The 18,100-nt window shown below is 44.4% G+C and overlaps 4 protein-coding genes across 4 annotated transcripts; 1 reads left to right on the top strand and 3 right to left on the bottom strand.

Annotated features, from left to right (window-relative positions):
• Positions 1 to 3,842: 3,842 nt before the first annotated feature.
• K441DRAFT_672342 (uncharacterized protein) lies at positions 3,843 to 4,511 on the bottom strand (the record flags this gene model as incomplete). The annotated part of the gene is made up of 3 exons (XM_067650538.1): positions 3,843 to 4,166; positions 4,246 to 4,273; positions 4,327 to 4,511. 3 exons carry the CDS (start codon positions 4,509 to 4,511, stop codon positions 3,843 to 3,845), a joined length of 537 nt encoding a protein of 178 aa, XP_067510181.1.
• Positions 4,512 to 12,359: 7,848 nt separating this feature from the next.
• Positions 12,360 to 13,944, bottom strand: K441DRAFT_650108 (t-SNARE). Its single transcript, XM_067646981.1, has 6 exons — positions 13,881 to 13,944; positions 13,676 to 13,778; positions 13,150 to 13,613; positions 12,808 to 13,090; positions 12,646 to 12,722; positions 12,360 to 12,591 (listed from the first exon to the last, which is right to left on the bottom strand). The coding sequence occupies exons 1-5, from the start codon at positions 13,884 to 13,886 to the stop codon at positions 12,658 to 12,660; spliced, it is 921 nt and encodes a 306-aa protein (XP_067510182.1). The 5' UTR covers positions 13,887 to 13,944; the 3' UTR covers positions 12,360 to 12,591; positions 12,646 to 12,657.
• A 457-nt stretch (positions 13,945 to 14,401) lies between these two features.
• Positions 14,402 to 16,099, bottom strand: K441DRAFT_650110 (nicotinate phosphoribosyltransferase). The gene is made up of 4 exons (XM_067646982.1): positions 16,016 to 16,099; positions 15,339 to 15,958; positions 14,849 to 15,278; positions 14,402 to 14,801 (listed from the first exon to the last, which is right to left on the bottom strand). Exons 1-4 carry the CDS (start codon positions 16,062 to 16,064, stop codon positions 14,548 to 14,550), a joined length of 1,353 nt encoding a protein of 450 aa, XP_067510183.1. The 5' UTR covers positions 16,065 to 16,099; the 3' UTR covers positions 14,402 to 14,547.
• Positions 16,100 to 16,742: 643 nt separating this feature from the next.
• Positions 16,743 to 18,014, top strand: K441DRAFT_650112 (uncharacterized protein). The gene has a single exon (XM_067646983.1). It carries the CDS (start codon positions 16,784 to 16,786, stop codon positions 17,840 to 17,842), a length of 1,059 nt encoding a protein of 352 aa, XP_067510184.1. The 5' UTR covers positions 16,743 to 16,783; the 3' UTR covers positions 17,843 to 18,014.
• The last annotated feature ends 86 nt before the right edge of the window (positions 18,015 to 18,100 follow it).

Below are 18,100 nucleotides of genomic sequence, written 5' to 3' on the forward strand. Positions count from 1 at the left end.
TTAGGCTCCTAATCACGAGCAATATCTTCCTCTTCTACTTGACTTGCATACTTATCCTTATACTTATTCACCTAAAGCCTCTAGGCCGTATTAACTACGGGCTTCCTTTAAGAAGCTTTCTAGTTGTGATTGATATAGGCCTTCCTATAGTAAGGAGCTAATAGTAAGGCTGCGCCGTATACGGTAACTTCGTTAGTCTTAAGGTAGTATTTATTAAAGGTGTGCCAGCTGGTTTAAATGCAGTCGTAGAGCTTTAGGTTAGCTGCGTACTTATATAGAGCTGATTTAAAGTGCTCTACTATAAAATCCATTGTATAAAGCACCTTATTAAGGGTAGCCTTGTTACCTTCCGTCTCTTTTATAACTCTCTAGAAGGGCTATAGGAAGTCTCTAATATTTTTAAGAGCTCTCCAATTAGCGGCGTTAAGGATATCCTCCTTATCAAATTCCTTAATATACTGCTCTTAATATTTTATAATTGCGTCTTTTAATTTAAGAGCTACTAAGATTATATAATACCACGAGTTCTACTATATATTATTATCTATAGGAATAGCTTAAAGAGCGGTCGCGATAAAGTAATTATAGTGGGCGTTAGAGCTTTAAATATATATAATAACGTTATATAACTTTTCTGGAGGACTAATCTGGCGATAAGTAAACTGGCTGGCCTTCCCTTTTTTAAACCTTTTAGCAAGGAGCTCCTTAATTTGATCGTCCTTAAGATCTAACTCTGCCTTAAGCTTCTCGCGAGCCTCCTTAAAGGTAGCGTTAACAGCTTCCTTATTCTCTAAGAAGAAGAAAGCTTATGCGGCTATATTAAGTATATGCCTATAGCAGCGAATACGGTATTACTGTGGATCGTATTAAGCTTCTATCCCTACTTTCTAAAGCCTCTTAGATAGCTCTTAAAGAAGTTTATTATTACTGCCGTAATTATCGCCTATATAGTATCTAACCTTATTAAGTATTTGGTAGTCCTTAAGGACTTACCAGAGGACTTCCACCTACTTGTTGCCGCCGTGTTTACTAGAAAGGAAAGGTAGAGTAAGTAGAGCCTTTTAAAGTACGCCTGTATCGTTAATAAAGTAACTGTAGATTACAATAAAAGTCTTTTAATTTGGCGAAGTCTAGGCGTTAAGTGAGAGGTATATTAACGTAAGAGAGGACTGCAGCTTCTGCTTAAGAACTTCCTTATTAAGGACATAGGACTCCTTAATTATTTTAGGCACTATAGTATTGGAGTCTATTAGAGCCTCTTCGCAGGTATAGTTTACTATAAGAAGTAGCGCTTAAAGCTCTGGCTAAGTTACTGCCTTATATAGTAGATTTTAAACCATAATTAGCTATACAAGGGCATCGCGTACTAGGGCTGGATTTACGCTCTCTTATAGTATAGTGTCCTTTTGCCTTTCAAGCTGCTACATATGAAGCTCTCCTTGCTTATAGAATAGGCCCTAAAGACTCTACTATGTGGCCCGCTTAATAACTAAGTCTTCCTCTTTAATAACTACGCCGTGGGCATTAAATAGATGAGTGTGTATATTTATGGTAACTATATCACGCTAAAATATATATTGCCCATAGTACCAGTATTGCCTTCCTTTACTATTTATAAGCGGCTTACTACCAACAGGCTTACGCGCGAGAGCCCATGTATTTATAGCCCGAACTTTCTGTTTTTTATAGGCCTATTTAAAGGATTAGGGGGAGAATTAGGGGGAGGACTTAGAAGAGAGTAACGCGTCGCATTCTTCATCAGGATTTAGGTCTTTAAAGAGCTCGCTTTTAAGCTTAAATAGTTCCAATTAGGCGTTAGAATTGCTATTAGAGTTAATAATAATAGATTATAAGAGAGAAGGAGGCATAGTACTAAATTGTAGTTAGTATTAGGGGGGGGGTGTTAAATAATATTATAGAAAGGAAGCATCTATGGGCGAGTCTAAAAAATTTGACTCTTGCGTATATATCAGAACGTATAGTGTAAAACTGGTCCTGTGTTTACACCTCAATATCCTTTTACTACACCCTACTACCCTATGAGAGCTTTAAGTCTTTATATATATTTATAATCTTATGAATATTCATTCATAAGGGCTATCAAAATATTCAATTATTATCACTCCTTATGAATAAATATATCGTTAAGAAGCAATGAATAAAAATATCATCGAGACCACTGCGCATGTTATTGAATGGACACGCTCATCAGACTTTCCAGGAGATATCCACAAGACTTTGGTTGCAAATGGTAACTTTTTAATTCGTTACCATACAAAATATGCTTTTCATTTATTACTATAATCATAAGATGAATATTAGTTATCCAAATACTCCTCCACGCAACATCCATTAAGGAAACCAGCTGCCCTGTATAAATTCGGTCTCTTTGTACATACCTAAACTCACCTCTGCATGCAGTGCACCTAATAGCATCCACCCCAGCCAGGATCCGCACAGTAACACTTGGCAGTAACCCTACTGTCCGAATCTTCCGCCAAGTTCCATTCTGCCGGTGCAAAATTAGTGGCTTAGAGCTTATTTCTTAGAGTCGTAGCTTAATTTAGCACGGTCTACCCCTAGAGGCGCCTCTACGCCTCTCCCTGCGCCTCTACGCCTCTGCGCCTCTGCGCCTCTATGCCTCTGCGCCTCTATACCTCTAAGCCTCTATGCCTTTATATATCTCTGCATCTATGTCTCTACACCTCTCTACTTAACCCCCTATAAGACGTGCAAAGAGACGCATAAGGAGACGCAAGAAGACACGGGCAGACCACGGGTAGAGTCACGAGCAGAGCCACTTAGAAAGGGAATATTAAAGCTAAGCCTTAACCCACCCCTGTAGATCAACTGAGCACTGTTCATCTAGACTCACCCTCCCGACCCACCTTCCTATCTAGGCTGCCTCATTTACTTCTCCCTTTGCTTCTCTCTTTGCTCCCTCTGCTTGTGCCTCTGCTGGTGGCTCTGCTCGTGGCTCTGCTCGCGTCTCTGCCCGTGCCCTGCCCGCGTCTCTTTTACAAAGGGAGACGCATAGAGAGAGACGCGTAGAGAGAGACGCGTAGGGGGAGACACGTAGTTAAAGCACAAGAAAGAATAAAAATAGATAACGGGAAGACTAAAATAGGCCCCAAGTAGTGTCTTGGCTTCCTCTACCGCCTGCTGGGCCGCCGCTGATCAAAAGATTCGGACAGTAAAGTTACTGCCAAGTGTTACTGTCCGGATCCTGGCCGATCACTCCCAACCTTCGGAAATTAATCGGCTTCAATAACCATCCATCAAAGCCTATTTCCATCAAAAAGCCGCACGGTCGCTGCTCAACGAAGCTGAGACGGTGAGTATTGGTACGCGGCCGCAGGTGATTGTAGCGCGGGGCAGGGGAGAGGGCCGTGCTGTTTTTTTAATTCTCTAATCATCTTGGTTGCTTGGGGGCCAAAGTTGTAAAGTTATGTGAAGGGAAAATATTGAGCCCTTTCCTTTTGTCGACCTCACACGTATCTGGCCATTGGTGTTCTCGACAAATCGTGCGACTAAGGCGAGGCCAAGTGGCATCCGTCGGTAATCGCCTCCTCGGATGCTAGCGGGATTTTGTCTCCGTAGATTTCCTCACCAGTCACCTATCGATATTCCTGGCATAAATTATCAAAATCCCTTTCTGACATACCGATTCTGCTGTCTTCGACTGATATCTGAACAACGCAGTCCTTCTCTGTTGCGGTTTCCCCCTTCAAATGGATGGTAATAACGCCCTCCAAAGTAGATTGAAATGCGTTGAGAACAAGGCTCAAGACTACTTGCTGTATTCGTTGGAGATCGCCTCGCACAAAGCGCAGAAAATTGGACTATCCAATAACTTCGAAACCGATGGACTTCCGAATAGCGCGCTGCCCTAGTGTTCGGAATGTTTCGTGAAGCCCTGCCCGGATGTCGTAGGCTTTGGCAATGAGGGGTGTCGGCTCCTTTGCAGTCCCGGTAAGATAGAGAAGACCATCGATTACATAAACTAAAGGCTTGGAGGCTGAATGAGATAGTGAGAGAGTCGCTCTTGTCGAATCGTCCAACGGGTTTTCGAGAGCTATTTCAAAGTAGTTGGCGATAACATTGAGAGGAGTGCAGACCGATCCTTGACTTGCACTTCCTTGTAGGGTTGGAGTAAGCACACGTACCTGCATGGAAAACATTACGTAATAGCAGTTGTTTCATGCGTAAACCCTGTGTGGCTGCCTCCTAATGAAATTTCCATACGCAAGCACCGCCATTGCTGCTGCGTCGACTATTGGCCAGCTACAGTTAGTTAACCCAATAAGAAGATGGTCCAAAGCTTACATTGCTCCTGTCCACTCCGTACAGACGCCCTGAACCCTTTCCGTCCACTTCTTGAAACTGTCTCTGAGTTCCAAAGACCCCAACTTTTCGATGTTATGGTTTCCGGCACAATGGATTTCCTTGATCTGGTTCTCTCTGAAGAAGACTACAAAGTCTCCGGCGATAGAAGATAGGGGTATGAACATAAGGCTCGCAATGTGCTTGAAGCCCGGATCGTAGTTTAGAACGGAGAAATCCTTCCTGATGTTCTCAGAAGCGAGAACGCTTTCGAATCTACGGAAATTAACGTAGTTGAGAAGTGTTATTGCTTCAAGGTACGAAGCCAGTTTGCCGATTGTTCTGGCTTCGCCCTGAACCACCAGAAACCCAAAATCGGTTCGGAAAAGTTTTATTTAAAGTTCCTCTAAAGACGCCGTGATGCAGACACCAGGAATCTTGCTCACCTGAATTGCGTCCAATACTTTGCGAGCCTGGAGTTTAGTAGCATTCAAGAGCTTGCCGAGACAGTTTGACGCGCATAAGCCTACCCAGTGGGACCATACGAATGACAACAAATTAGACTCCAAAGCTCATCACGACAACCCAAGGACACGCTCATGGTTGAACGCACTCCCATACTCTCCAAATATTTGAGACGAACGGAGGATGTTGCTCTTAGATAAGAATGGGTTAGTGTCGATCGGAAGACCAAAAAGATAAAAAGAATGATGACTCTGTCTATTGAATGTGGCTCTATAGCCTCTATGTACGGACAGGATACGGACAGTAACTCTTGGCAGTAACTTTACTGTCCGAATCTTTTCCAGATTAAGCGGAAGCTGGGGCGGTGAGGTGGCCAAGACACTACTCAAGCACCTATTTTACTAGTAAAAGCCATACAAATGCAATGTTTACTAAATACCCCGGCACCCCCCCGGCACCCCTGCGAGCTGTTGCACGATCAAATAAAAACACGAATTTTATCACCGCTAAAATCAACGTCACGTCAACATCAACGTCAATTAACGCCTCTTAATTGCCAACCACCCTCCATATAAATACGCAGCTATGGCGCCCTAGGCTCTACACTAAGTAGAACTAGATTCTTATTTAAAATAGATGCTCCTACTACCGCCACACCTTAAGCAAACCAACCAGTTAAATGGAAGGCCTACGAGAAGCTAAGAAACAAAGATGCGATCGCGGCAATGCAGGCAGCTATTTAATCCATCCCTCCTAAACACTTGCTTAAGCCAGAAGCTAGTGAGCACTATAATACTCGCGATTTAGTAATATAGCGCTTTAACAACTATACGTTCTCTTAAGGCCGCGAGCTCTGTATAAGTAGTGGCCAGGTTGCATAGCGAGTCTATATAAAGTGCAGAGCTTATGGTAAAGAGACTTATAACAATCAGAAGCTTATGGAGGAGGACCGCCGGCAAATAGACGAGGGAGGTAGACATCTTGGGCAACTAAATAGGAAGATTTTAAAGAAGAGCTGTCCCTATTAAGTTTCCGCTCACAAAAATATAGTTAATAGAGCTATTACCTAGCTTATAAAGATTAATAACGGTATATATACCTGCGCGGCTATACCAAATCCTCTTGCTCTCCTAAAGTATAAGAACTGTTGGCTAAATTATACAGCAAGTATAGCAAAGGCTCTTAAACACCAAGCTGCCAATGCATGTGCGGCGACTTCTATCCTCTAATAAGTTGCTACTAATTACTAGTCGTGACTACTGGAATATGGGAGGGCAGATTTGTTAAGGTATATAGAAGGCAGGTATAACAAAGTAGGAGCGATTTAAGGAGCTGTGTTCGGCTCTCTAATAAGCCGGCTTCTATATACGCTCGCGTATCTACGCTAAAGTTAATCCTAAATTAGGTAAGCTTATTACTTTTTTAAGACCTGGGCGGTTATAAGATCTAAGCGGTAGTAAGATATCATTAAGAACAACCTTCCTTTGCCTTATTATGGTTGGCCAGATTAAGCCTCCGTCGGCTCCTCTCCCAATAGCATAGATAGTGCGGCAATTTCTAATATAGCTAAGCTACTAATTAGTACTATAGGCCCACTAAATATAATAGTTTAACCGTATAGCCGTGTAGCCCGGAGTGCTTAGATATCAAAGCGTTCGGGATATTAATTTGCTTTCTTACCACTAACTAAATACTGACTTGCCATTCCCCCTAGGTGACTATACCTCTTAAGTCCTTGTTTAAATTACCTTCTTAACTCTAGAGCAGATTACTTTTGTATATTAATTTGCTTCCGGCTTCTATATTTACATTAATGTAATATTCTTAATAAACCAGCTCCGCATGCCGCTATTAACTATGGTAACTATAACAAATACTAGCAAGACAGTTCTAATTATGCACTTACTCGTCTTATCTAAGGCCGAGTAGGTATTTAAGGAGATGCACGACTTTATAAACGAGTTTATATTCTACGATATACCTGGCCTAAAAGTTTACATTAGTAATTAGGGAGCCGGCTTTGTATTAGCTACGGAGAAGCTTATAGAGGAGGATATCTAAATACAGCTCTATGAGTGGCACATTGCTGAAAATATTAAGACTATATTAGTTAATAGTGGTGGTTACACTAAGGAGAAACGGAAGCCTATAGAAGAACTAATATAGAAATATATTAAGTTAGAGAATCCTATTAAACTTAAAGCCAATTATACTGTATTTATATGTTAACTTAACCAGCCGGAGGCTCTTAAAGTTAAAGAATACTAGCGCCTAAAGGAAGCCTACTTTAATAGGGCATACACGCGCCACTACCGTAATCTTAGTGCCAATACCTCATAGTGAGGGGAGTTAATTTATTTAAGGATAAAAGTAAGGTTATATAAAGAGCTTAAATTACTAGAAGTCGCTACTTAGATTAAGTTAGTAATTAATAAGAAGTTTATAGAGTATAAGAGGCTAGAGCATAAGGATTATAGGGAGTCTTTTTGGCTTTAAGATACCTACGTATTCCGGTTACTATAGGGCCAGGTAACTAATAAGGCTATTAGGTTTATACAAGACAAATAGGAAGTCGTTAAATCTAACTATAGGCAATTTGGCTAACTTAATAAGGACTATTAAAGGTATGGGCCGCTTAAGGAAAGTTAAGTTATTGCTCGCATAAGTTAGCAACTCCTAGAGTTCTACACTCGTAGATTTAATACTAAGGACGGCCATAGTAAATACGGTTGCTATTTAGCATAAGGCGACTACGACCTTCCTATTTAATATGGCCTCCCATATCATTACTAGATGGAGAAGGCTATGTAAGACTCGGCGTCGCTACCACTAAGTCTTCTATATCCGCGGTAGCTACTTAACGGGCCGCCTACTATTACGTTTAACTGGCAACTAAGCTACGCCACTTAACTTAGCGCCGATGATAAAGCTACTACCAATGGTAATCGTTTCAGTAACGGTGGAGTAGATATGGCGTTAGGTGCAGCAAGTGCGGTCTATAATGCAATTATAAAGACATATCCACTTAAGCAAGCAGAGGTTCTTACAGACTTATTCCGGTGGCAGACTTAACAGCTCCTTCTTAAATTTGGAGAGCTGTGGAATAAGGATAACCTTATACCGGTAGAGCTACCTAATACTGTTCAAACTTTAAAGGTGGAGTTTAAGAAGAAGGGCAAGGCTAGAAAGCGTGGCCTTACTAGCCTTAAGTAGGCTAAGAAAGCAGTAAGGAATAAAGAGCAGGCAAAATAATAGAAGAAGTAACAGAAGAATAGGCAGCGGCTAGCAGTGGGTGTACGTAAGGAGCTTAAAATATTTAAGAGTATAGAGTCGTCAAATGCACCTCCTGCATCAACTGCGCCTGGAAGGTTGCAGTACTTACTATAAGACTTACCGCGAGCAGCTAATAAGAAGCGGAAACATTAGTTACTAACCTTACCTACAGCCTCTGGAAACAAAAAGCCTCTATTAGATAACTTAGTTATATTACGGAGCAGCTTACCTAAAGCACCTACATCGAGGGTAGAGCTAGAGCAGGAGTCTATATTATTAAATATATTCGTTCGTCCACTAGGATCACCTTCTACTATAACATCCTCTAGCTAAGACTTCGGTAACTCTAATAACTCTAATAACTCCCTTATACAGCTCAATACTAAGCCAAATTAGGAAAACGTATACTGGCTCGGAATTAACCAGAGATATAGCCATTTAACGCCGTTTCGCGGCTTTAGTAGATGCGGCTGTTCCTAATTAACAGTAGTAATTTATAACTCACTACCTTACTCTATTAAAGCCGCCACCTTATACTGTATTTAATACGCATACAAAGAAGTCCTCTACAACTTAGCTAGACCCTACTACTGATATTGGTAATATTAGTAGGGGGTCATTAATTATGTTCCTACGGCAAGCTTTCCGGCAATACGATTTTTAATAATCGCGATCTAGGATCTAGATACTCCTAAAGTTCGATACCACCCCAAGCACTATAGCTCTCCTACAGTGGCCGAGCAACCTTAGTCTCCTTCTAATGCTTAGCGCCGAGTCTTATTATATTACCGCCGAGCCTTATTACATCGCCGCTAAGGCCCTTGGCCTAATAGGGAAGTAGGAGGTTGCGGGTTTAGTTCCCATTAGTGGCGTATTAAAAATATTTAAAAAAAAGGTTATTTCCTATTAAACCGCGTGTCAGCAAAGCTTTAAATTAATTATATTATTCTTATCTTATTTTTAATGCTCTAAGTCATATTAAACCTATGTATTTACATCGTGGTTTAATGGGCCACTTAAGAACTTCGAGAAAAGTAATATAATTATATTAGGCTAGCTCCAAATCAAATTAAAGCAATTATAGAGCTTACCATACCACTGCGCCGCGGAGACTTTAGATTATAATGTCTATAATTTAATTGAATTATAACCCCTTCCTAAACCTCAATTGAATATTCTCGCGTACAACACCACGCCAAGGCTCACGATGCAGGTGCAGATTACGACTCAAGCATGGCTCAATTGCGACGCAGTGGCTTTACGCCAGTCAATTGATATACGGCTCTAAAATCAAGATCTACAACGCCAAAAACAAGCTCCAAGCCACTGATTTTACACCGGCAGAATCGAACTTGGCAAAAGATTCGGACAGTAAAGTTACTGCCAAGAGTTACTGTCCGTATCCTGTCCGCTCTATGTATACATAAGGAAGAAGGGGCAGTGGACTACGTCGGTGACCGAGTCGTTGACCGAGTCGCTGACCGAGACAATAGGAAACTAGAACAGGAGCATGGTAATCGGCAAAATCTGACCTGGATCGACAGTTAGGTCGATCGGGATAGCAAGATCAGCAACGGATCGGCAGACTAGACGCTCAGGTTTTTGCTCCCTGTCAAAGAGGACTCGGAGTTTGTTGATTTTATACAGTTATCTTGCTTGGGTAACGTAGGTGATAGGGTGGGTTATGGCGGCGATAGGGCTATGACGGTTTGGAACTTCAAAACTAGGTGCAAAACCTGCAAACCGTCATACGTTTATCAGTTGCAGGAAAATGTAGACCCTTATAAAATCGCTGCTTGCATGAGGGTTGGCGAGTTCTGCAACAACCTTGCCATTGAAGGATTGATCGAATTTGACAAATCATGCAGCAATGAAAGCAGTTAGTTCGTGTATGTTGAACGTAGAATAGGATGAGGACTCTGTTTATTAAAGAGGGCTCTAGAAGCTCTCTTATATACATCAGGTAGGTCCAAATACAATGACGACGACGTCATCATTTAGTAGGTCATAGTTAATAGAAACAGGTAATGAGATGTTCGATGAGACATACGAACTCAAGATACGAGACAACTGAGACATAGTTCGTATAGACGATCTAGGTCGTCAGACAGTAGTACGATGGTGGTAAGGAAGTCCGATTCAGGTCGACAGTGTACGACTCCAACAATGATCTCCAAAAGATCATGGACACTTGATGCCACTGAGAGCTGCCTCTGAATTTGTGACATCACATTTAGTACTTCCATTGCCCTCCCATCTCCAGTAAAGATATCTGAGGTTGACAAAGCAATATTAAGTGGCTGACTCCTGTTTCCAAGGCTTGATGCGGCATCTAGGGGATCGCTGTCTAAGGTATTATACGGCGTTGAAGTAAGGCCACCCGGCATTGCAGGACTTTCCGCGTGCCAGTAGTCTTGGAACTCAAACTCACATACGAGAAGCTCGTGGCCAGCACCTAGGTAGTGCATGGCACACCAGCACGGTATTAGGTAACCGCAAGGGTCTATGAATGAGATATCGAGAAGACTTTTGGTTCGGCCGATTGGGAGATAGCGACATATTTGCTCCAGGTTGTATGTGCATGGGAATGGAATACGGGCCGCTGATGAACCTAAAAGACCTGGAGAAAGCAGTCCAGAGTAAATATGCTTGGGAGAGTGTATTTGCAGATGGTGTGCGAATTCTCGTTGATGACGCCGGCAACGTATTCAACTTAGACCTCTCAACTCTCTGCAAGCTAGCGAGCATGCCGTGCGACTGGATGGCTCCAGGACTGTGTATCTGCTCGTCTTCGTAGCGAGTGAAAGCTTGGTGAGTTCCACTAACCACGCCGTAAACGTTGCCTTCTTCGAGAGTGTATTCACACCGTACTGAAAATATAGCCTGCTCCTCATGGCTACCGGGCTGTGAAAGCGATCCTTCGATGGATGGCGTAGAGTGTCGTAAAAGAGTTGAGCATTTCTCCACCGGAGCAGGCTGCTTAGCAGTCGATAATGACTAGGATGATTCCTCTTTTTCAGTGCCTGGCGATTCGACTACGATGCTTCGGTCTAGGATGCCAATGCGGCCGAGGTAAGCAAGGAACTAGTGGACTTGTATATGCAAGGATAGTGGGGCTTGTACCTGAGAAATCACTGAGATGCGGAGAGTCGTCAAAGATGTTACAGCGGATGGGGAATGCACGCTTCATGTGGAGTCGCTAGAATGCTACTGCGCCGGTATAAGTCTCTCGAAAGTCTTCATCAACCTTTAATTTTTAATTTTCGAGGGACAATTGAACTGGAATTGACCCGGCAGCTAGCGCGGTAGTCTAGATTCTTTCATGGAATTTTGGCTTACATTGTCAAGGCGGGAAGGCGCATGCATGGGAATCCAAAGTTTCCCACGCTGGATGCTCTGTTGTTTAGATTCATGGAGATACGAGTGAGGTAAAAGCTCTGATCCTCTTCGTGCAATATTAACTGTGCAGGAATAGCCATCTGAAGGATATTGAAATTGGGAACAGCCTCTCGCAAGTCAACAAAGAAAAGGATGAGGACTATTGTTACGCAAGTCCACAGGATTCCTTTGGATCACACAACTGTCTCAGAATATCTATTATCCAAGAATGTGACTGGTCGCAGAATAGTCGAATTTATTTCCAAGTGTTTCGATGCCGCGGCTTGTGCCGTATGATTCCACAGCCACGAATTGGCGTTGTGATGGGTCCATTTTGGAGAGTTGGAAGATAATGCAACAACCCGGAGACAGTGCCAGCGTTGGTTGTAGGGAATGAGATCAGGCGAAGGGATAATGGTTGCTAGGTGTTGCTCCCCCTAACGATAGTTAACTCCCTAGTGCGCCACGGGTCTTCATAATTGTAGTATTCTGCTTCCGAAGCGTGATGAGTCCGTGGCGTTAGTGGGGGCATTGTAGCAGACACTAGGTTTATGCCCCCGGCTTGCAGAAAACATAACTTCTCCTGGCTTTTATCGGCTCTGGAACATAGTACATCTAAAAAGGGTATCGGTGGTGTGCAAGCCGAAAATTCTACTCCCTGAATATGCCCACTTCGATTAAACAGCGAACGGAGAAACGTTACCATTTCATGGGAGTTCAAAATAAAGGAATAATACATTTGAAAGATTCTACATACAAGCTCCAAAAACATGCACCTAACCAGCAGCAGCATCCTTAGCGTGTTAGAGTGATATCAACCAACCGATGCCATCTGAATATAGAAAGACGACTACCACATGAAACCGGACGTTGGTGTAGAGAAGGACGCAGGAAAAGCCAATTTTGAACAAAAGAAAAATGCCGGGGCAGGCAAGTAGAAAGACATATCCACTCAGAGTTATTGTACAATGGACCGGACCTGCCTTGCTGATACTAAAACAATACGAGGGCAATGGTGGATATGCAATGTGAGTGAAAATAGAAAGTTTCGTGTGGTAGAAGTTGCGCGTTGGTCCCAACTACTGGAATTAATTCTGCAAGCCAGTTGGTAATTAGTTGGCCTAGGGGAAACTTTTTAGGTTAGAGTAAGCACTACGCAACTTTCCAGTTAGCTATAAGTATTTGAAGCCAATCGAGGGGTTCTACCATTCAAGCCATTTATTTCTTCTTGTTGATTTCGACAACGACGACAGCAACAACAACTACCACAATGATGATGAGCACTATGATAAAGTCAGTAAACTGATAACACTGTAGCCTCAGAGGGTCTCGGGCTCATAAAACAACATAACAATCTTAAACACTTACAAACTATAAGGAGGCACCACCACTTCTTGCGGTTACGGCTCCGAGCCTTGTCAATGGCACCGCCAATTTCAACATTTGCTTTAACAACATTGTCGTGGACCTCTTCCCCCTTGCGCTCAATGTCCGTGACTAATGGCTCTTGCTGCACGACAATGGCATCTAGATCGGTAAACAACTGTGCTAACTCAACCATTTGGCGCTCGATCTTCTGAATCGCATCGTGTCGTTCCTTGACATTTCTAAGACTCGATTGTGCTTGGCCCCGCCGATCGGAACTGAGGAGCTGAGGGGAGGTGCGTGTTAGAACAGACTCGCGCGCTAGCACTAAAATGAAGGTCTTACAGCTTGTTGGAAGATTGGGGTGTCAGGATCTGCGCATGCTTCTCGAACCTCCTGTTCTGTAGCATCGGGCCTTACGATACGGTACTGCCGCTCAGCTGCTGCTTGAGAATCTTTTCGGAATTCTGCCTCGAGGTTTTGGTATCGTTGGATGAGCGACTTCAGCCGCCTATCTACTCGTCCAACCTGCGGGGCATTTCGTGGGTTGCCTGATTCAGGCTGCGATTTGATATTCTTGACGCGATTGACCAGTGCACGGTATTCGGTCATAACCTGAGAGCTTAAAGCAGTTATCTCGCTGGAAGGTAGGTCTGGGCGACTAATGGATTGTTTGAAAGCCCTTTCAAGGTTATCGAGTTGCGAGTTGATCTGGTCAAGGGCGCGGTCGACCTCTCGGCAGTCGTTGAGGATGGCGTTTGGGTCAGCGCCGCCTGATTGACCGTACGGCTGCATCTCCACATCGGGTTCTATTGGAGAACGTCGATTAGAACGTCGAGTTGTGTACTTTTTTTTTTCAGTGGAAACTTACGATCATTGTATCTCCCGCCGTAGTTGCTGTATCCAGTGTCGTGTGTATCACTCTGGTCATATGGATTGTTCTGGCCGTAGCTAACCTGGCTGTAACCACCGTACTGTCGGGCCATTGCAGAGCGTTAGCAAGTGTAAATTCTTAACGTAGCTGTGAAGGATTTTGGAATGTGTTCTAGAGGCGAGGGATAAAGAGAAGTGCTCACACTCATGCTGAAACCGGTCCCGTGTGGTGTGGAATTTCGGACTCCTGAGACAATGTAGCTGAGATTTGAAGCTGACGCGGAAAAATGCCCGTGACTAGAAGACGATGGCTGGTGGCACGTCTACGTCCGAGATGCGGAGATGGTAGATGGTAGATGTAGTTAGAAGAACCTGTGGTTGTGGGGTGAGATATAGTTAAATGCGCACTGAATGGGGCTGTGAGCTGAACAGGCTCGCCGCCAAGCGCGTTCCTAAACAGACTACACTAAACCGCTCGCGAGACAAGCGCCTACCGACCTCCCAGCACCTGTGCTTAGTGAACCAACTAAGGATTGCTCCAATGGCAGGCCTTGCGATTCTATTTTGGTGCCTCGCCCTATTCATTGTGGACTGGGGATGCATTGGGCCTCATCATTTACCCGCAAAGGTATATATCAACTGACGCACTATTGCTGCCGCATTTCATGATTGCGAACATCGCAAAAGGCACTGCCGCGCCGCGTCCACTTCGATCGTCCGCATTGCCCCCTCCAGTCGTAAGATTTACAGCCACGTTACGCATGCATTTCCAATTCTCCGCTTACTCATGCTATCTAGAACTCATGTATTTCCAATTAGAAGCCATCTATTGGGCCTTCATTGCTTGGCGGGAAACAAGGAACCTCACGATCAAGCATCCCAAGTCGCAGCCTCAGGTGCTTGTTCATCATCCTTGCCCCACCGTGTTCTTTCGTCACCTCCGGCCCAGTCTTTCTCCTCATAGCCCAACCGCTGTTTAACTTCCGCAACAGTCGCTTTATCTCCTGTATTCTTACCAATGTTGTCGCTAATCTTGACTGCTGGTCTTCCCACCGCAGAGGCTATTTTGATTACTATGTTCAGCGGTATGGACTTCTTACCACTCGAGTCCTTTATAAAGTCGTCTACCTCGGCATTAGCAAATACGTAAGCACAACAGCGGCTCTCTTACTTGTCAAGAAAGTCCCTACACCAAAGGTCGGCTGAAACCCTTGTGCCTCGGCCGCTGCCTTATACTTTAAACATAGCTCGATATTTAGAGAGTCAGAGAATACAATGGTCTTCTTGTCCTTGATGCCCTGCTCATCATAGAAATCTCGCATCAGCTTGATGAAGTTTAGTGGGTCTCCAGAATCCTGACGAACGCCAGTGAAGACTTGCGCATAAGTCTTCTTTCCTGCAGTTTCGCCCTCGGAAGGCGCATGTATTGGCGGCTTAGTTTTGCTCAAATTACTCGTAGTTGGCATAGTGGATCCAGCGGTGGCGGATGCTAGGGTAGCGGCCGGCCCTGGTGCTGCACTTGTGAAAGCTGGAATGGTTTTCTTGAACGCCTTCAAAAATGTTGGTGTGCCATAAGTATCAGTGAGAGCGATACCAAGAACCTAGCCGATCAGGATAAATTAGGACAAGTTAGAGAATTTTTCTACACAACACCGACTCACCCCTTCGCCGAAGGTAGCGACCCAATAGCGCAGTGCAATTTCATTTGCATTCTCATAGTCGTTGGTGATTGAGGCAACGCCCATAAACCACTCGTGTGCTACCGTACCAATAGGTAGCAACCCATGCTTCATTGCAAAATGCACATTGCTTGTGCCAGACAACTTTCCCTTCCAGCCATTGGGTGCCGCATCATCCTGCGCTTGCCGTAAGCCCTGCAGGACTAGATCTTGCGTATGATAGTCGCGTCTCCTCCTGCTGCCAAATTCGGAAAATATACATCCATTTTCCAGAAGTTGCGCGCCTTTGCGACGGGCCTTTTCCACCTGTCCGGCGTAGGTCCAATCGTGATCGCAGAACTTGAAGTAGGCTTCGCTAATTAAAGCGAGTAAAGGTATTTCATAGAGAATTGTGTCTACCCACAAGCCCTGCGTATGAACCACCACGTCCCCCAAATCATTATCCTGTCCCGTATCTTGATTTGGGTTGAAAGTTATTTTGGTCTGCTTTGACGGCTGCAGTCGGAAGTTGGATAAGAATTGTAGGTATTGTTCGTTGAGGTAGGTACATGCAGCGCTTAAGAATCGAAGTTCTTCCTCTGAAAGAGATACATCTGCGAGCTCTGTGATATTTTTTATTTTAGCTATGTATTCCACTAGCAGGGATTTGGTAGATTCACTGTCTACCTGTGCCTGCAGCCAGTGAAACGCAGCGCGACTGAGTTTCATATCAGGCGTTCGGTTGGTAAAACTGTATGTGACAGCTGCAAAATCTTAGTCTTCGAGTTGGTGATGAAACCTCATCCTCACTCACAAACATCCGGAAAGTACTTGAGAACACAACCTATAGCAGATCTGATTAGTGATTCTTGATGAGGCCGCAAGACCTTGAGGGTCACTTGCATTGCATAGTCAGCTTGTATAGATCTCTGTGGTTATCTTGTTAGAATTGAGAGATAGGCCAATGCTCTAGAATATTGGGACTTACGTGTCGAGAAGAGAGAAAATGCCCTCAGGTAAGGCTGACGAGACTTCTGGAGCCATGAGAACGAATAGGAAAAGGGTTTGCTATCTGCAAAGAATTCACGAGTAGTGGGAAAGATGGCTAGAATGGATATGGAGGGGCAGAAGAACGTGTTTATATGCACGCTCCTGTTGCCTTGTAGGCAGTTTTACATTGACCAATGGATGATGGTAAAACTGTGCGTGTGAGGTTGTTTTACTTTTTTCTGTGGCCTACTCAGGCCCTGCCAACCGCAATGAGAGACATGTTAGCGAAAGGCGTTGACCGGAGAGCAAAAAGGTGAGTCTTTCGTGACTGGACAAACGTCATTGAGGCTGTCCCAAGAAGGGACGGAGCGAAAGCTTCCAATCTGGGTCCGCGCCTTATCGAACCCTGCATTTTCCCGCATAGGTACCGCATTTGACCACGTCGACTTTTGCAAGATATGCTCGTCGGTGTCTCGGCCCTTGTTATCTCAATATCCATACTCTTTTATCGTCATCCGCCAACATCATGGGCGTTTTGGCCTTCCGCGGTAACCCTACCGCTGGGCCTGTTGTCGGATAGGAAGTCCTTAGAACCTGTCCACGACGGCCAGCCAGATAAGACCGTAACGGCAGACGCAACGCAAGATTTAATAGTAGAATCGAAAGTAGATGACGCATCGCTACCACAAAGGCCGATAATACTAGGAGATCCGACTCTAGACGCTGAGATCGTTCCATCTTCGCAAACAACCCCGAAGGCAAACTCAGTCCAGACGGACTCTCTGCAATCCATACCGTCCTTCTTTCTCCAAGCCCATAGTAGTTCGGCTGAGGGTGAGGATGAGGATGAGGATGATGGACTAGCTCCTTCATTCCCGGCTATCAACTCTGCACAAAGGGCCGCTGTCATATCGTCCGCTATGGGACCTCCAGCTTTGAATCCCACTGTAAATCGTGGCCGACCCTCAAGCTCCCAGCTCATGGCCCCCCCTCGACTATTAGCTACGAATATTCGTGCTTTACCCACCTCGACAAACTCGTTGCGAATCCCATCAACAGGTCCACTCCCGAATCGAGGCCCAGCGCTCGGCAGCGGTCTGGGTCCTCCGCCTGCTGCTCCGATCAAGACCCCGAATCCACGTCAAAAAGTCCTCCTAACACCGGGGCATTCGCCACTTGACTGGGCAAACCTACTGAAATCTGGCACCAACTTATCTGGCGTGTCATCCCTTATCCGAGTCACACCCTCGCATCTCAAATACAACAATGGCAGGAAGGGGCGGCCAGCTTGGTCATCGTACCAGGGCAAGGTGTACAATATTACGCCGTATCTCCCATACCACCCCGGCGGAGAAGGGGAACTACGGCGCGCAGCCGGCAAAGACGGTGGGAAGTTGTTTATGGAGGTGCACCCCTGGGTTAATTGGGAAAATATGCTGGGTGAGTGTCTAGTAGGGATTACCATTGGAGAGAAAGAAAGGCCAACATATATGGGGTCTCTGGAAGACATGGATTGATAGAAACTTGGATTTGGAGTATAGTTTGATATCCTTATAGACGGTTAGGGCATTTCCAGGTGTTCAAATGGATTTTACATTCATGGTTGAAGTAGATATTTAGCATCTAGAAGCAAGGATAGTGCAAGAAGACCAAATGTTAGCTCAAAGTGAAGAAAGGCATGATTACAGGTTTTTTTGGTAGCAAAGCTATATTTTGGCCTATCATGGTATCACAAGTTTTGCTGCCTACATGCCGTAGATGTTAAGGCTTTTGTT

Source organism: Cenococcum geophilum, assembly GCF_001692895.1.
Source record: "Cenococcum geophilum 1.58 unplaced genomic scaffold K441scaffold_1, whole genome shotgun sequence".
In the NCBI taxonomy this organism is placed as follows: Eukaryota; Fungi; Ascomycota; class Dothideomycetes; order Gloniales; family Gloniaceae; genus Cenococcum; species Cenococcum geophilum.

Coding starts and splice junctions, on each gene's coding strand:
- K441DRAFT_650108 (XM_067646981.1), bottom strand. Junction 13,614..13,675: donor CGGCGGGAGATACAATGATC/GTAAGTTTCCAC, acceptor GTTCTCCAATAG/AACCCGATGTGGAGATGCAG. Junction 12,723..12,807: donor GTGGTGCCTCCTTATAGTTT/GTAAGTGTTTAA, acceptor ACTTTATCATAG/TGCTCATCATCATTGTGGTA.
- K441DRAFT_650110 (XM_067646982.1), bottom strand. CDS start 16,064: ATGAAACTCAGTCGCGCTGCGTTTCACTGGCTGCAGGCACAGGTAGAC. Junction 15,959..16,015: donor GCTGCAGGCACAGGTAGACA/GTGAATCTACCA, acceptor AAAATATCACAG/AGCTCGCAGATGTATCTCTT. Junction 14,802..14,848: donor TGTAGGGACTTTCTTGACAA/GTAAGAGAGCCG, acceptor ATGCCGAGGTAG/ACGACTTTATAAAGGACTCG.
- K441DRAFT_650112 (XM_067646983.1), top strand. CDS start 16,784: ATGCTCGTCGGTGTCTCGGCCCTTGTTATCTCAATATCCATACTCTTT.